This window comes from Notolabrus celidotus, chromosome 6, assembly GCF_009762535.1.
Source record: "Notolabrus celidotus isolate fNotCel1 chromosome 6, fNotCel1.pri, whole genome shotgun sequence".
Lineage (NCBI taxonomy): Eukaryota > Metazoa > Chordata > Actinopteri > Labriformes > Labridae > Notolabrus > Notolabrus celidotus.
In genome coordinates, this window is record NC_048277.1 from 1,005,253 (window position 1) to 1,019,900 (window position 14,648).

General features: G+C 42.8%; 2 protein-coding genes across 2 annotated transcripts in view; one reads left to right on the forward strand and one right to left on the reverse strand.

The window, feature by feature from the left end:
- The window catches only part of galnt18a (UDP-N-acetyl-alpha-D-galactosamine:polypeptide N-acetylgalactosaminyltransferase 18a), a 332,261-nt gene that overhangs the window by 294,286 nt on the left and 23,327 nt on the right, over window positions 1–14,648 (forward strand). The window lies entirely within an intron of this gene.
- Window positions 6,791–8,442, reverse strand: LOC117814923. The gene is made up of 2 exons (XM_034686505.1): window positions 8,220–8,442; window positions 6,791–8,156 (listed from the first exon to the last, which is right to left on the reverse strand). The coding sequence occupies exons 1-2, from the start codon at window positions 8,231–8,233 to the stop codon at window positions 6,872–6,874; spliced, it is 1,299 nt and encodes a 432-aa protein (XP_034542396.1). The 5' UTR covers window positions 8,234–8,442; the 3' UTR covers window positions 6,791–6,871.

A 14,648-nucleotide genomic window follows, 5' to 3' on the forward strand; every position in this document is an offset into this window, starting at 1 on the left:
CAGTGGAGGCGGTTGGTGCTGGTAGAGAGGAGGGTTCTTGTAGTGGTTTGTGGGTGTAGCAGTTCTTTCAGGTATGTGGGGGCGTGTCCATGGATGCGCTGCTGTGTCAAGCAGAGAGATATTGAATTTGATCATGTATGAAACCAGGAGCCAGTGGAGTGAATGCAGGATGGGTGTAATGTGTTCGTGTTTGTGCACTCTCATCAGGACCCTGGCTGTGCAGTTCTGGATGAACTGCAGCCTTTGAAGGCTGTTGCCAAGGATCCCGATAAGAAGTGCGTTGCAGTAGTAAATCCTGGAGGAGACAAAGGCATGGACCAGTTTTTCTGCATCAGGGAGAAAGAGTGTTTGGAGATGTTTCTGAGGTGGAAGAAGGAGGTTTTACAGATGTTTTTGATAAGTTAATAAGAGCAAAGTCAGATGAAAACTGATTGGTTCTGAGATGTATCACGGCTAATGTATTCTGCCCATTTTGCTCTCCACATGGACACCAAAACCAGCAGGCACACACGTACTACTACTTTACCACTCAGACTATCCAAAAACCTGAACACTTTGCACACACAGATGTGTCTCTTGCTGTGGTCCTGATCTGCACTATTACTAGCCATGCAAACATCCCTTGCTTTCTATGGACAGAACCCTGTCTGCATCACATTTGATACTTGTTGGAAAAACCAAATGTGTCTGCTGAATCAGGGACTAATTTCAGGCCAACACAATGCTGTGGGTGACAGCATTTATTTGACAGAAAGCTGAGAAATTGCAGTGGAAGCTAAGTGGGTAATAGAAATCTGATCTGTGCCTCAATATTGGTGCAGCCCTGTTAAGAAGATTGGTTTGTGGCTGGATCAATATGGTCTGAAAATTAGACCTTTGAGGCTGTTTACCAGGGCAGCATTCATGAGGGTGTGTGTGTGTGTGTGTGTGTGTGTGTGTGTGTGTGTGTGTGTGTGTGTGTGTGTGTGTGTGTGTGTGTGTGTGTGTGTGTGTGTGTGTGTGTGTGTGTGTGTGTGTGTGACTCTCATATCTTTAACTCTGTGGGGGCATGTTTGTCTCTTGCGAGATGGGGGCACTCTGAACAGAATTTCCTTCCTTATTATCCTGGTTACTTTTAGGACTTGGTCCGCGGCTTCAGACTGTCTGTGTTGAGGCGTTTTTCGACCACAGGAACTTTATCACGGAACTACGTGCGTTGCAACTGGTGGACCCAGGGTCTAAATTCAGTTCAGGGGTAGATAATCTCCCCCCTAAAAAGCCCCTGCTAGGGGTGTAGTACTTTTCAAAGGTCCCAGGACTTTCGGGGGATGCTGAACGTGTCTGATTGGTAGATTAACCTCAGTGTTTTTATTCCTCCCTCCGTCCACAATAACATCACACACATCTGTGATTCTCTTGATTTCTCTTTCTTTCATTAGTTTTTATTTGTTCTATCTTTTTTGTATGTGTGTGTACTTTTCAAAAGAAGAAGCTGTGATTCTCTTGATTTAGCAGCTTGTAACAGTAGTCTTCTCTCAGCCCACCGTGAATGCCTCTCTCCCGGTGTTCCGGTTTTAAAAGTGACCCTGTAAACTGGAGACCTTCAGCTGAACGTGTCAGTGTTTGTGGAGTTTACACAGCTGTTGAAACACAGAGGGAGTTCCTGGGAATGCAAACTAGTTTAGTTTTTATTAACATTTCAAAATATCCTCATCAGATATTTAATGATCGTCTAAAGACGTTTATGAGGGATGCATCCGGCTGAGAGTCTCCAGTTAACAGGGTCGCTGTTTAAACCAAAACACCGGTCGATCTCTGCCACGGCTTTTTGAGTTCAAAAGGATTTTAAAGCCGTGTTGAAACGTCTTTGCTACTCGCGCTTATCTCCTCTCACGTGTTGATTCAGTGAATCCATCTGTGATGAAATATAGCACCATCTAAAACAGACCAGCTGAGTCTCTTCATGCTAACAGGCTAACTGTTGTGTTGCTCATAATGATACCTGCCTGTCCGTCTGCTTCTATGGTGTCATCTGTGATGAATGGCATTCCTCTTTGTTGTACTGCCCTCTACTGGTCTGGTGGTGTAGTGCATTTACTTTTTTTTGTCTCCATACGTCACTGGACTGATTTACACAATCTACCCAGGACTTCAGCCCGCGGTCGAAACGCAGACAACAATGGGGGACCAGGAACCTTTTAGTTCAGGGTAAAGTAGTTCTGGGGCTTAAAGACCCTGGAACTCTTGGTCGAAATGCACCTTTGTATGTTATTACATATTAAAACTATGGATCAAATGTAGTAAATGAGAGTTCTGTCAGGTACAGTAGGTGTCGGGCTGCAAAATGAACCAGAATATTGAACTTGTGCATTAGTGTGTGCAGAAGTAAATAAGCTCCTGGACATCTTGTAGCAGAATTTGATGTTTATAAGAGTACGGGAGAAAAACTCAGCCAAGCTTTGATTCAGAGAAACCAAGCAGCAGAACAAGGTTAATTAAAGATTAAGTAAAACACAACCTTACCGCTTGGGACAGAGAGAAAGTTTATTTCTTAGCACTGACTTTTTGCACTTTACACTTACCAAGGAGGACATTGATTTATGATTCCTGGGAAAGTTGGTACAGTATTAATGATTTTCAAGTGTTATTTCAGCAGGGAGGTGGTTTCACACAAAGAAAACGCAAACCAATTATCAAACTTTAAAAGCTTTAACGAGTACTTTGTGTGAGCTTGTTTGTATTCAACAAAAGGACCCAATTACTGGACTTTCTTTAACTTCAACTTTGTCAAAACGGATAAAAACCTGTCTGTCAGTTTCTACCTATCAGCAGGAAAACAAACACACTCAGCCTTCCTGTGGGATCAGAGCCCATCTTACTTCTGTGCAGAATATTATGGCAAGGTGTTTTCAACCAGGTTTTACTTTCACTGAAGCCAGTCCATTATCTGGATCACTGACAGGCACGGGTTCTAAAATGGAGATATTGCAGCGGTTGTCATTGCTGTAATCTGTTTCTGTCTGTAAGCCTCTGCAGTCTGATCAGTGCACATCCCCGTTAATGAGCCTTCTCTCACTTCTGAATGATTGTGTGAGCTGCAAAGTAAGAAACAGAAAGTTTTGGGCTTTGTTTTTTGTGGTGTGTCATCTGGATCTATAAATTGAATCTTTTTCTGGATTTTAACCTCATTGTCTGCTTGATCTCTTAAGCTGTCCCCCTTTAAATCTTTCCGCTCCACTCATCAGATGAACCTCCTCGTTAGTGCAGAGTCGACTCTCCAGCTGTTGGGTGTGCTGTGTGTGTATGTGTGTGGGGGGGGGCATTGTGTTGTCCCCTCGCCACAAGAGCAGATGGTTGGGGGAAACACCAGTGATTAGTCTGTCAGACAGCATCCCTCGCTGTCTGTAATGAGCCCCACTGCAGCCTCAGCAGGAGCTGGTCGTTGTTTTCATGGTTAAGAAATAGCTGTGGAAGTAATCTGTCTGGTGCATCCAGGGGTTGATTGTGTCATTATCTTTGGGGACGACTCAAAAAGGAAAAAAAACTGTCATAAGCAGGTGAAAACAAAGTGGATGTCTGACTCCTGTAGCCTCTAAATCTGGGTCATGAGCAGTAACTTCCAGGACAAACCCCCACTCCAGTTATACAGCTCTTATTAATGAGCACCAAATCATAAAGACATTATCTCAGGACACTAAACAGAAAGAGCATGCTGTGACCCATCATGAATCCACCACCTTCTCTGGTCCAACACTTTGAGACACAAGCAGGGAAAACACTTTCTCTTAACAGCCAGAAACCTCAAGCAGAACCAGACTCAGGTAGATCTGAATGTCATCTGCTAACAATAGCAATATCCCCATGAACCAGTCTGTAGCAGTGGTGAAATCAGAGTCCTCATGTCTGAAAGTAACCATGCTGAAGTGCCCTCATGGATTCTGCTGTAAATCTTTATGCAAATTGCTAAACTCCCTTTCAGTGGAAAACACATGAAGGTTGTTCTTGTAGAAGCCCCTCCCATGTACGAAACACAAAGAAGGGCCCTCTGGACGCCCTAACAGTCATGCCCTTTTCAGTAAATATCAATCAATCAACGTTATCTCAAGACTCTTTTACAAACAGAGCAGGTCTAGACCACTCAATGTCAAATTATGAACAGAGACCCAACACCAAGACAGGGTAAGACTTCTGTTTTCATCACACTGCTCTCGTTAAGCTGCATCGAAGGCCCTCGGTCCACGCTGGATGAAATGAAATCAAAGTTTTTTGGAGGTTTAACATGAAAAGAAAAATGTTTTGTCAGTGAACTTAGATGATATCTCTGGTTTATCAGATTAAGGGTCTTATTTTGTGCTTGGAGCCATTATTTCAGTAATAGTAACATTATATTGATCAAGTTAATAGGTCAGTTAATATGTGGAACAAAGCAGTATGGTCCAAACAGTGTCAGATGGACTCCAAACAAAAGGATGTATGAAGCTGTCTGAACATTTTCAGACAAACCGTGTTATTCAGACGTATTTAGAAGAGAAAACGAAGGCAACTCTGAGATAACCACTCAAACTTCTGGTCTACTCTGGTCCTGAAGAGCACTGGGTTGTGAGCATGTAGGGTCCTCCTTATAGCATGAAGTCTGATAACTCAACCAGAAAAGTCACCCGGGGCAGCTTTCAAACACTGCTCTGTTCCCTGTGAGCCACTTTCATTAGAATGAACCCACTTCAAATCCTCAAATATGTGATGTCACAGGTCATGTATAGTGAGCAGGTTGCTTTAACAGACTGGAACCCCGACAGAGTGGGCAGGCCCTTTCCACATGTATGGGGATGTTTTTGAACATGTTTTTTTTTCTCTGTGTTTTGTCCTCACGTCCTCACGGAGAGTTTAAGGTCACTGAAAACTCAGATTCTCAAAAACACCTTTAAAGATGGAGATTTGTTTTAAAACTCCATTCTGTCGTTTTTATTTGTTGTGCATGATCAAAGATGGTAGGGCTATTAGTTAGCTTACGTCTGCTCAGTACTGTTAGGTTTGATTGCATGTTTGGAAGGAAACCTTGCTGTTCTTCATCTTTAAACCCCCGTCAGAGGGTGAATAATATCAAACTCAATCCATTCTTATTCAATCAGTCAATCTTTATTTGTATATTTGTGTATTTGTATAGTGCCAAATCACAACAATCATTATCTCAAGACTCTTTTACAAACAGAGCAGGTCTAGACCACTCTATGTCAAATTATGAACAGAGACCCAACACCAAGACAGGATAAGACTCAGTCTGACCCCACCTTAATCCACCATGAGCATTGCACCTCACAGTATTTAGCTAGTTACAGCAGAGAGGACAAACTTCCTTTAACAGTGTATCTCAGCTCCGTTTCAGGGAGCTGAGACCACTCCACTAAAGATACGTGTCGAGTCTACTTTTGACGGAGCCCGCGCCCCAGCATGCGTCAAGCTGGACAGGAAGTCAGGCACGAGGATCACATGCAACATCAGCCAATTTCAAAAATAAAACACCATATACAGACTCCCGACCGTTTAAAGATCGTGTAGATCAGAAATACTCATCGTTATGGATGTAAGCAGGGTGTGATTTGTGAAAAAAACAGAGGGGGGGATATCTCCCAAAAAATGTCATGAATTTTGGTAAGCTTGCAAACAAAAATAACTAATATTCCCTTTTCTGAAACAACCTCTCTCCAACACATTAAAATGTAGCCATTATGTATTTTAATTAGTTAATGTATTCACATAAGTAATCAGTTATCACAAAATTACAATAGATGTCAAAACATAGCAATTCTCACCCTCACTTTAACCCAAGTAATAATCTAATGGAACAATTTCCACTTGTATTGGATTCATATTTGACCAGGAGGAGTCTTTCTGTGTGGAGTTTGCATGTTGTCCCCCTGCATGCGTGGGTTCTCTCCAGGTACTCCGGCTTCCTCCCAGAGTCCAAAAACATGCACTCCAGGTTAATTAGTGACACTAAATTGCCCTTAGGTGTGAGTGTGTGTGTGTGAATGGTTGTCTGTCTTTCCATGTTTTCCCTGTGATTGGTTGGCGACCTGTCCAGGGTGTAACCTGCCTTGCGCCCAAAGTCAGCTGGGATATGCTCCAGCCCCCAGTGACCCAAAACGGGATACACGGTCAAGATAATGGATGGGTGGTCTACAAACACAGTTGCACACCAACAAGGCTAATAAATCAAAATAAGTAAATGAGTGTTACTGTATCAGGGAAATATCAAGATGAATGCAACACCTGCATCAACACATTATATAAGAAGGTTCAAGGTTCAAGGTTCAAGGGCCTGAATTCAAACCCTGATATTTGAACTGTCACAAATATGAGCAGTTTAGTGTCCTGAGGAAGAAGCAGGATCACTTTAAGAAAACTGCTGTGAAACCAAGCAACGCTGTCTGCTGTTTGACCTCTGGAGCCAGATTTAGTTTATGACCATTTGATTTTTGCATTTAGTCAGCAAAGACTTGTTGATAATCAGTTACTAAAGATTATATCTATTAATATTACTTAGGATTATTATTTATTACCAGGGCTGCAGGTTGCAAGGAACCACTCTGTAAGTGAGTTTTAAATGTCGGCCTGATTCTTTTCTTTTTGAAACACAAAGAGTTGACTTGTATTGGGTGTAAAGAGTTACTAGCCCTTTAAGAAGAACACAGACCCATAAGCTGATGTGAGTTGGACCTTGACATTTAGCTGCCATACAACATAAATCCTTGACTTCAATGATGCATTTAAACACATTTTATTGCAACACATTCACAACAACTACAACAACTTAATGCTGGCAAAAGCCAAATTTTATTTTGCAGTGAGCCACAGCTGTTGATGCTTGGGCTTATTGTCTTTGTTCTTTGTTCTATTTATTTTTCTTGAAAGGTTTACAGAACCAAGAGATGATTCTGTTCCTCTTGGTTTCCTCTGTATGGACCTTCTCTCTGGTTCCTGCCTGCTGCTCCTGCGCATGCAGCTCCAGCTGGGTCAGCTCTCTGCCTGGTTCTGTCGTTTCCCTCTTGATGGGGATGTTGAGGCTGTATGGGGTCTCGTCTCCTGGCTTTGTGTCCGGCGCAAAACTCACAGATGGCTTGAGATAGTTCATGATCTCTGAAGATATGAGACTGCAGGCTGACAAAGCAGCCTGAGCGTCCTCCATGAGGTCATCTCTCTTCAGGCGGGTGTTCGGCAAAACATCTCTCAGTCTGGCTTTGATTGGCCGATGCAGTTTCCGGCTAATTTTGACCTCTTCTTTCGGGTCTTTGAGGCGGTTGAGGTGTTTAAGAAAGATTCGGTTCTTCTCGTACTTCTTAGCCTCCTTTTGGAGCAACATGTGGATGTGCTCCACCATCTCATCATCAAAGTCCTGGCTCCTCTGGCTCCTCGGTGTGCAGAAGTTTGGGGGTTTAAAGAGCTTCAACAGGACTTGTTTAATAGTGGATTGCTCCACCACAGCTCTGTTAGTCTGCAGATTTTGTTCTGCAATATCATCTGCAGTTTTCTCCTCCTCTTCAGGATCCACCACAAAGTCCTTTTCATCCCCAGACTCAATGTCCTGGATGGACTGAACAGGCTCAATAAGAGGTTTCTGGTTCTCCAGGATCTCCTCGTCACATGTTTTTGGGAACGCTCTCTGGAAGACCTTCATGCGTCTTATCCAGGGTCCATACTGCTCCAACATTTCCTCCTTGATGTTTTCAGGAAGAAACTGGGAGAACAGCAGGCCGTCTTCATCAAAGGGTATCTGTGGGGGAATCCACACATCTTCAGACTGGTCCTTGTAGATTTGAAGGACAGACTCAATGATTTGGTCCGGGATGAAGCTCAGGAGTGCTGGGTCTTTGTTCACTACTAGCTTCCTTATCCTGTACGTTGTCCCAAACCTCTCCATGACGCTGCAGACGAGAAACGCGACAGATTTCCAAACCTCACAGGAAGGAGGAGGGAGGTCTTCGTCCACAGAGACACCAGGGTCTTTCCTCAGGGTCTCCAGAGTTGTTGCACTCAAGTGGAGACAGTGTGTCAGCAGTTGTTGTTGGTCTAGATGAGCGCTACTGTATCTTTCCAGTAGGTGCAGCTTCAGTAGCAGCTGGACCAGCAGATCCTCAACCAGGTCAGTGCTGACAGTGACCACAGCAGGGACAGAAAGGCTGGAAACGTCTTCCACAGGGGAAGCGTTGAAGCTGTCGCTGGTTTGAGCCTCAGCTCTCTGCATGTTGGAGTTCATGATCTCAACAAAGTGGATACCAGTGAAAGTTTGCAAGAAGCAAAAGTTCAAACACAATCGAACACAACGAGCAGACACGATCAAACAGTGACTTGCTTGTAGAGAGGGTTTGTGTGAAATGAGACATTTGAAATGTTCTCCTGAAACAGTGTTGGTACTGTGACATCATAAAGTTACATTATTATAGAATGTGATGATATCACAGTTGCATTGAATTCAGGCAGCAGCCCTGTCCACTTTGTCTCTGTTTGTCTCTTTAGGTCTTTTCATGTATATCTTAATGGCACTCTCAAAGCAAAGCTTGTCTCCTTAGTGATGAAAACATGACCTGTATACCACACAATAGGTCTCTGTCCAGGATTTGAACCCTAAACTATATCACTGAAAGCACGCAGGTCCTGCCACCTCACCACAGTCCTGCCTGGCACTGCATATCTAACTGAGATTTAGGTGTTTTCATTGAAACATTTTTAAAAGCACATGTTGAAAAAAATGTTTCTCACATTGAAAGCTTCGGTCCAGGATGTGAACCAAGAATTATCTTGTTGAAGATTGTCAGTGCTAACCACCACACAATTGACATGCCTGTAATGATCAGAGTTCTTTGGCCAAACTAATCAGAAAGACTACCATCCTGTAACTGTTCCTAAAGTCATCACATTACATGTTATCAGAGTACTCCCACAAAAGCATTCAGATTACATCTAATCAGAGTCCTTTTCCCATTTTATGATGAAAACTTAAGTAACTTGTAGGAATGGTAGTATCCTCTCTCTGCCCTATATAAATATATACTAGGGGTGCAACAATACGTGTATCTGTATCAAACCGTTGGATACAGTGGTCACGGTTCGGAACGTCCTATGAACTGAACGATACGCAATTTTATATTTATTTGATCAACTTCTGACGAGGCGCTCTGTGCTGAAAGTTCAGAGGATCTGTGCTGACTCCTCCGGGCTGCATTGTCGAGTGCAGGTCCACTGAACTGCACGCTCCTCCCACATTCATTCAGTCCAAGCTGGTCACGTTTGTTATAACTGTGCTTCATATGGAAATATATATTTCACCATACGACGGTCTGCTGGGTTCTAATGTTCACGTATGTGTGTGTGTGAGCGTGCCCGCATGAGAGGGAAGCGCGAGTGTCCTCTTTGGTTGCAGAGCAGAGTTGTTCTGTGGTCCTGTAGTGATGCTAGACTGGGTGATGTGGTTTTAAAGTGCGTACATGCATTACTTGTGGTCTTACACTGCATGCTGTGTAAGACTAAATTACATTCATATGATATTAATAATTTTATTAATCTTAGAATAATGAACTTAAAGTATCTAACATTAGTTATAACATTTAGAATAAATTAACAACTTTAGAACATACAACCTAAACTATTCTAACAAGTGCCATGCCAGTGTAAGATGAGATTTCTCACCAAAAAGTCCTTATTTAATTCTAATTTGATTTGTATCATTGAGTTCTTTAGTGAAGTTCAAAAGATGTATATTTCATATATTGCACTGCCTCTTTAAGGTTGCTCAGGGTGACATGGTTTTGAGTTAAGGTGAAGGTGTCACATGAATTCGATGTCAACTACAACAACTACAACAGGACTTTAAGATGATCACTGTGTCAGAAGGTAACAGGACTTTAAGATGATCACTGTGTCAGAAGGTAACAGGACTTTAAGATGATCACTGTGTCAGAAGGTAACAGGACTTTAACATGATCACTGTGTCAGAAGGTAACAGGACTTTAAGATGATCACTGTGTCAGAAGGTAACAGGACTTTAAGATGATCTCTGTGTCAGAAGGTAACAGGACTTTAAGATGATCACTGTGTCAGAAGGTAACAGGACTTTAAGATGATCACTGTGTCAGAAGGTAACAGGACTTTAACATGATCACTGTGTTAGAAGGTAACAGGACTTTAAGATGATCACTGTGTCTGAAGGTAACAGGACTTTAAGATGATCACTGTGTCAGAAGGTAACAGGACTTTAAGATGATCACTGTGTCAGAAGGTAACAGGACTTTAAGATGATCACTGTGTCAGAAGGTAACAGGACTTTAAGATGATCACAGTGTCAGAAGGTAACAGGACTTTGAGATGATCACTGTGTCAGAAGGTAACAGGACTTTAAGATGATCACTGTGTCAGAAGGTAACAGGACTTTAAGATGATCACTGTGTCAGAAGGTAACAGGACTTTAAGATGATCACAGTGTCAGAAGGTAACAGGACTTTAAGATGATCACTGTGTCAGAAGGTAACAGGACTTTAAGATGATCACTGTGTCAGAAGGTAACAGGACTTTAAGATGACCACTGTGTCAGAAGGTAACAGGACTTTAAGATGATCACTGTGTCAGAAGGTAACAGGACTTTAAGATGACCACTGTGTCAGAAGGTAACAGGACTTTAAGATGATCACTGTGTCAGAAGGTAACAGGAGAACAAGTAGAGCAGAATTATTCATGTTAAACTAAACCTGCAGAAACTAAACTTTATAGTTCTGCAGCATACTCAGTGATGATTAAAGCACAAAGTAACAGAATACTCTCCAAATGGTTCATCCACAGAAAGGCTCTGTAACCTGTTGTTTTAATGTAATTCTCTCTATACTGGACCCAGCTCATCCTGGCGCTACACTTCAAACACGTGTCCTGTGTAGCAGGGCGTGCGCCGTCAGACGGAGCAAACCTGACAGAACGTGCCACCACGATCCCTATATCAGTTGGGCGTCAGATTCTCAATATTTCCTGGGAGGGGACCCCCAGACCCCCGTCTTGTTACCCCTTCATTTAAATGAACTCTAAACTGTGAGTACCAGGGTTTTTTTTTTACCCCTGACCCTGCAGGTCCATAGCTTACAGGTTTTCTCTTGTCCGCTCCTGTAAATGTGCACATCTGTCAGGAGAGATTGCTATCTGTCTAACACAGCGCTGTGCTAATCCTTCTGTTCGAGGTACTGAGATGCTGTGACAAGAGAGGAGACGGTATTAAGCCCTCTGTTGGAAGCTGAACATCAATCTATTGACAGATGCGAGTTTAATCGCTCCTATTAGCCCGTACGCACAAACACAGAAAAAACAATCCTGATTTATAAGCATCCAACAGACTGAAGTCCCTCACTCATATGCACGTCCATGCACACATCAGTCTGTGCTGTGGTCTGTCTGAAGGCCAGCTTGAAGGCTCTCTGACCGGGGATAATGGCTCCTATTTAAAGGTGTCCTGCTTCTGTAAGACAGTCATCCCTCTCATCAGGGACCTCCTCACAGTTCTTTGTAAACACACATCCACAGAGCACACAGGTTTCTGTTTGTGTGCAGACTGTTTCTTTACACCTTGTTTTCTATTTCCTCTGCATGCTTTAACGTCACAGGTCATTCTTGGAGTTTGCTTTATCAATCAATCAATCAATCTTTATGTAGCCTTCCCACCACTCTGTTTGTTTGAGATGTGAAATAGTATCTTATTAGAACGATGGGAGGTAGGGTTCGATTATTTTGGTTAAAGGTAGCTACCCAAAGGTTTACCTATATGACAGGTTAAAGTACTCATACATCAATCACATGAAATAAACTTTAAACCCTGCACTGTGTTTTTTGTTCACTTAGCTAAAATAAACTGACCCCAGACAACAGTTTTATAACAGAAAATAGTAAAGTTTACTTAAAGATTCTGCATGACAGTTTTTTTATATTTGCAAACAACAGAAAATATCAACCGAGAGCTTCGTTAACCCGAATCTCTTCTTTCAAATGACTCAACCTTTAAATACTCTTTTTAAACCTATGTTTTTAGCTCTAAACAAATCTCACATGAACTCAATACCTGTTTATTACCATCAGAACTGTATTCAAACACGTAAACTCTCACAGGTTGAATAATAACTGTACCTGAAACTCTTACTGACGACTTGAATGAATCCTTTACACTCTGAACATGCACACATGGGCCCCATACACTCGCTCATACACCCACACACACTCAAAGAAAAACCCCGTTGCAGGCCTGTGATTCTCGGACGCGTTGCGGCCGATGTGACTCCTTACTCCAGTAATGATGAGCGAAATCACATACCCTCAACTCCGGGATTCTCCTCTTTGCTCAGTAATAGTCCAGGGGAAAAAACAAACTCACAGACGCGGGAACGATCCTCTCTCCACGGCAGGATCGCGGCAGGAATCGCGGCTGAGTTGGTTCAGTCTCCTCCTCTCAGGCAAGGGAAAAAAACGTGCAGGTGGCTCACCGCGGCACTAAGACGTCCTCTCGATCGCAGAGCAGGTGTCCAGTCCGTGGGAAACTCACAGTTCACAGAATCAACGCTCGCTGGTCCTCATGGAAACAAAACACACAGAAACAGCGTGCGACTCTAATGGAAAATCCTCTTCATCCTTCTCGGTCAGCGGCTCCGTCGTCGCAGCTCCGACGTCGGACCTCCGGCTCGGTTTAAGTTACAGTCTTTTAGAACACACACAACTCCACTAACTTCAGGCTAAATGAAAAATGTGTGTCGCATCATACTCGTAACGATGCTTCAAGTTCTTCAAGCTTACAACTACACAATAAACTTGTTAACACCAACTAACAGCTAACATCTCTCTGCTTCGCTGCTGTCCACCATTTTTCTCTACTCGTCACTGTTAGCCTTGATCTGAGCGTTTCCTCTGACCAATCACAAAACAGAACAACCTGACGTGTCCACTCTCGCGACACTTTGTTACTTTACCTCTTTTTCACAACAATACTTAGAATACATTTGTTTTATGATAAATCCCTTTTTTATGACTTTTCTTCACTTTTTATTCCTATTTTCTTTTACATATATATATATATATATATATATAACCATAACATTTATGAGAACATTACATGCAGGACATTCAAACTTTTAACCCTTTATTTTCCACCGGGCTACATTTATTTGTATAGCGCCAAATCACAACAAACGTTGTCTCAAGACGCTTTTACAAACATAGGAGGTCTAGACCACACTATGTCAAATTATGAACAGAGACCCAACACCAAGACAGGGTAAGACTCAGTCTGACCCCACCTTAATCCATCATGAGCATTGCACCTCACAGTATTTAGCTAGTTACAGTGGTGAGGAAAAACTTCCTTTTAACAGGCAGAAACCTCCAGCAGAACCAGACTCATGTTAGACAGCCATCATGCCTCGACTGAGTTGGGTCTGGAAAGACAGATAGAGGGGAGTAAAAGAGAGAGAGGTGATAGTGATGAGACGAGTCGTAGAAGCTGTTGCCGCTGGAGTCCAGCACGTCCGTATCAGCTGGAGCCTGGAACGTCCACAGCAGGAGGACGTCAACGGCAGCTCAGAGGAATCTACGAGACAAGGGAGCTCAGGGACTCCAGAAAGGTCTATGGTTAGTAACTTTAATGGGACAGGAAGAGTTAAAGTAAGTGATGAAGGGGTTGGGGGGAAGAAGGTGAGCTAGGATCCCAGTGTGTCAGTGTGCCAGTTCCCCCGGCAGTCTAGGCCTATAGCAGCATGACAAAAGCTGGTCCAAGCCTGATCCAGCTCTAACTATAAGCTTTATCAAAAAGGAAAGTTTTAAGTCTACTCTTAAAAGTGGAGAGGGTGTCTGCCTCCCGGACCCTGACTGGTAGATGATTCCAAAGGAGAGGGGCCTGATAACTGAAGGTTCTACCTCCCACACTACTTTTAGAGATTTTAGGTACAACTAGCAAGCCTGCATGTTGGGAGCGTAGAGTTCTAGAGGGGTTATAGGGCACTATGAGCTCTTTAGAGTCTGATTCTTTGTCTCATCCTCTCCTGCTCTGTATCTGTACGGGGGGTGGGTTGAAACTACTTAAGGTGTGTTTCATTTGCCTCACTAGACATTTTTCAAGCTTCAAATCTGGGCCAACATTTGCATTCATTACCATTTTCTTGTTTTGTTCCTTTTTTTTCAGGTATGATAATTTCCTTCTCTTATATTCAGCCAGGATTACTTTACCATCCCTGACCTTTCTTCTCCTCCCTTCATCTTTTTGCCACTGACGATCTTCTCCTCCTTTTCTCTTCCTTTTGTGTTTTCCTCTTAATTAGACAGCTTACACATGGGCTGTTTATTTCTCGCAACACTGAAGTGAGAATCTTATTTAGAAACCTGGGAAATGTTACAGGTGAGGAAATAGAAAGAACGTATTGCATTCAGAAATGATCCCCTGAGACGCCCTGCTCCCTGCTGCTGATGACTGAACTCACTCTGCATACAGGACACAGCTTGGCATTTGCAAAGGTGCAGTTTGACGAAATGAGAAGCAGCCGATGTCTCAGTCTGGGTTTAGTTTATTTTGATGAAGACCAATAAATCAATCTTTATTTATAAAACGCCAATCACAACAAACATTATCTCAAGATTATTTTACAAACAGAGCAGGTCTA